Genomic DNA, 2,818 nt, shown 5'->3' with positions numbered 1-2,818 from the left:
AAGCATATGGCAGGTTGCTAGTTGTTGAGTGGAGGTGGGGATGGGCAGTAACAGCTTAATCATCTTGACGTTTTCTTTCAGGGTCATGAGAACGACCTCCATAAAAACACAGGCTACCTGGGGTGAAGGTCCACTGAAAGTACCCTTGGTGGAGCCTCTTTGGCTTTTGTTTTCTGATTGGTTGCTAACAGCGGTGAAACTATCCAATCAGAACGCGTATTCCAGGAGCCCTCATTTGAATACAGAGTCTATAAATGGGCCGAGCAAGCCCACTCTGGCATTTTCTCTTCTGCAGAGCTGGATTCAAGAGTGGTTTCTACGTTAGTATTCGCTGGGCTTTGCTGTTTTCAACGAACAGGAAAAGCTGCTCCGCAAGAGTATCTGAAGAAGAGAAGCAGGTTCCCCCCAAGGTGGAGAACTTTGCTGGGTCCACGCACTTCCCCATCCTCTTTGGACGTCTCAGGCCTGGTAAGTCAGTTTCCATGTTTGTCGGGAGCGCGAGTTGGTGGGGGGAGTGGCGGAAAGCGGGGTAGGTCGTCCCGGGCAGCCAGAGAGTAGCCGCAGCCTCTGCCCCGTTGAAGCCGCCGCCTGTGGGCCGGGAGCCTCACTGCAGGCGGTTCCTGCTCCTAGCCATGCGCGGAGCCGCGGAGAGCGGCGGGCCGGGCCCGGAGAGCGGCGGGCTGTGGCGCGGAGAATGGCGGTCCCGGGGCGCGGAGAGCGGCGGGCCGGGGCATGTAGAGCGGCGGGCTGTGGCGCGCAGAGCGTCGGGCCAGGGCGCTAGTACCAGGGTACCATTGGCTTTTTCTCTGGTTTCTGCACCGATTAGGGGAGAGTGTCGGTCCTGGGAGTGGAGAGTGGCGGGCCCAGGCGTGGAGAGCTGCGGGCTGGGGCGCCGGTATCGGGGTATCGTCTGCTTCTCCCATCCCTGCGGAGAGTGGCGGGTCAGGCGTGGAGAGCGGCGGGCCGGGGCGCGGAGAGCGGCGGTCTGGAGCGCGGAGGGCGGCGGGCTGTGGCGCGGAGAACGGCGGTCCCGGGTAGCAGAGAGTGGCGGACCAGGGCGCTGACATCGGGATACCGTCGGCTTTTTCTCCGGTTTCCGCACCGAGTAGGGGAGAGCGGCGGGCCCGGGCGTGGAGAGCGGCGGGCTGGGGCGCCAGTATTGGGGTATCGTCTGCTTCTCAAATCCTTGTGCCGAGTAACGGAGAGCGTCTGGCTTGGGCATGGAGAACGGCGGGCTGGGGCGCCGGTATCAGGGTACCGTCTGCTTCTCCCATCCCTGCGGAGAGCAATGGAGAGCGGCCGGCCCGGGGAGTGGAGAGCGGCGGTCCTGGGGCGTGGAGAACGGCGGGCCGGGGCACGGAGAGCTGCAGTCTGGAGCGCAGAGGGCGGCGGGCTGTGGCGTGGGGAGCGGCGGTCCCGGGGCGTGGAGAGCGGCGGGCTGTGGCGTGGAGAGCGGCGGGCCAGGGCGCCGGTATCGGGGTACCCTCTGCTTTTTCTCCAATCTCTGCGCCGAGCAGAGAAGAGCGGTGGGCCGGAGGGTGGAGAGCAGCGGTCCCGGGGCGTGGAGAGTGGCGGGCTGTGGCGTGGAGAGCGGCAGGCCGGGGCGCTGGTATCGGGGTACCGTCGGCTTCTCCCATCCCTGTGCCAAGCAGCGGAGAGCGGAGGGCCGGTGCGTAGAGAGCGGCGGGCTGGGGCGCCAGTATCAGGGTACCGTCAGCTTTTCCCATCCCTGTGCTGAGCAGCGGAGGGTGTCGGGTTGGGTTTCTTTTGATTTAGATTATTTGGTGCCCTTTGAGCTTCCTGAATGTGGATTTCTATCTTATTTCCCAGGCTTGGGAACCTTTCTGCCATTACTGTTCATTTATTTAAAAAATATGTTCTATATTCCTATCTTTGTCTTTCTGGTATACCAATCATGTGTAAGTTGTTTCTCTTGATGGTGTGCCATGAGTCTCTTAAGCTATGCTGTCCATTCATTCATTCATTTAATTTGCTGCCCAGATTGATTGCCAGTGACCAGTCTTTAAGTTCTCTGATGCTGACTTCTGTTTTCTGTAGTGTACTGTTGAACCCTTCTGTTGAAATTTTCAGGTCGTTTATTGTATGCTTCAGTTCTGTGTTTTCTGTTAGCTACAATTTCATCTCCATTGAAGTAGTTATTTCTTGCATTGCGCTCCTGGTTTCAGCAAACATCTTTATGACTAATACATGCACTGTTCAAATTATGATGGGGCTACATCTTGATAAACCCATTATAAGTTGAAAATATGGTTGTTAAAAATGCTTTTAATACACCTAACTTATTGAACATTACAGCTTGGCCCGGCCTACCTTAATCATGCTCAGAACACTTACATTAGCTTACAGTTGGGCAAAAATCACAGACCACAAGGCCTATTTTATAGTGTTCAGTGCTTTATGTAATTTATTGGACATTGTATTATAAAGTAAACTGAATGGTCATATGGCTACCATGTACGGTTTCTACCTTATGTGTATCCCTTTTGAAGCATTTATGTGTATGGTGGGGAAGAATCATGTTTTCTAAAAGCCAGTTTTCCCAGATGGATAAAACAATATACACTCCAACTTCATGATAATTCAAGATATTCCACATCCTTATCAATACTGTATAGTCTTGTCTATCTGATGTGGTTTTAGTTTGTATTTTCCTAATTTCTACATGTTTACCATGTTTCATATGATTATTGAACACTCAGAAATCTTCTATGTAAAGTGGCTCTTCAAGACTCTTGCCTGCTTTTCTCTTTGGGTTTCTCTGTCTTGTCTTTTTTTTAATAAAAGTATTTGGTTTTCT

General features: G+C 53.7%; 1 protein-coding gene across 1 annotated transcript; it reads right to left on the bottom strand.

The window, feature by feature from the left end:
• Positions 1-604: 604 nt before the first annotated feature.
• On the bottom strand, positions 605-1,222 carry LOC134376126 (uncharacterized). The gene has a single exon (XM_063094790.1). It carries the CDS (start codon positions 1,220-1,222, stop codon positions 605-607), a length of 618 nt encoding a protein of 205 aa, XP_062950860.1.
• Positions 1,223-2,818: the final 1,596 nt, after the last annotated feature.

This window comes from Cynocephalus volans, chromosome 4 (genome assembly GCF_027409185.1).
Source record: "Cynocephalus volans isolate mCynVol1 chromosome 4, mCynVol1.pri, whole genome shotgun sequence".
NCBI classification, from domain to species: domain Eukaryota; kingdom Metazoa; phylum Chordata; class Mammalia; order Dermoptera; family Cynocephalidae; genus Cynocephalus; species Cynocephalus volans.
Note: the sequence above shows the minus strand (reverse complement) of the source record. Positions and strands in the feature narration are given on the sequence as shown.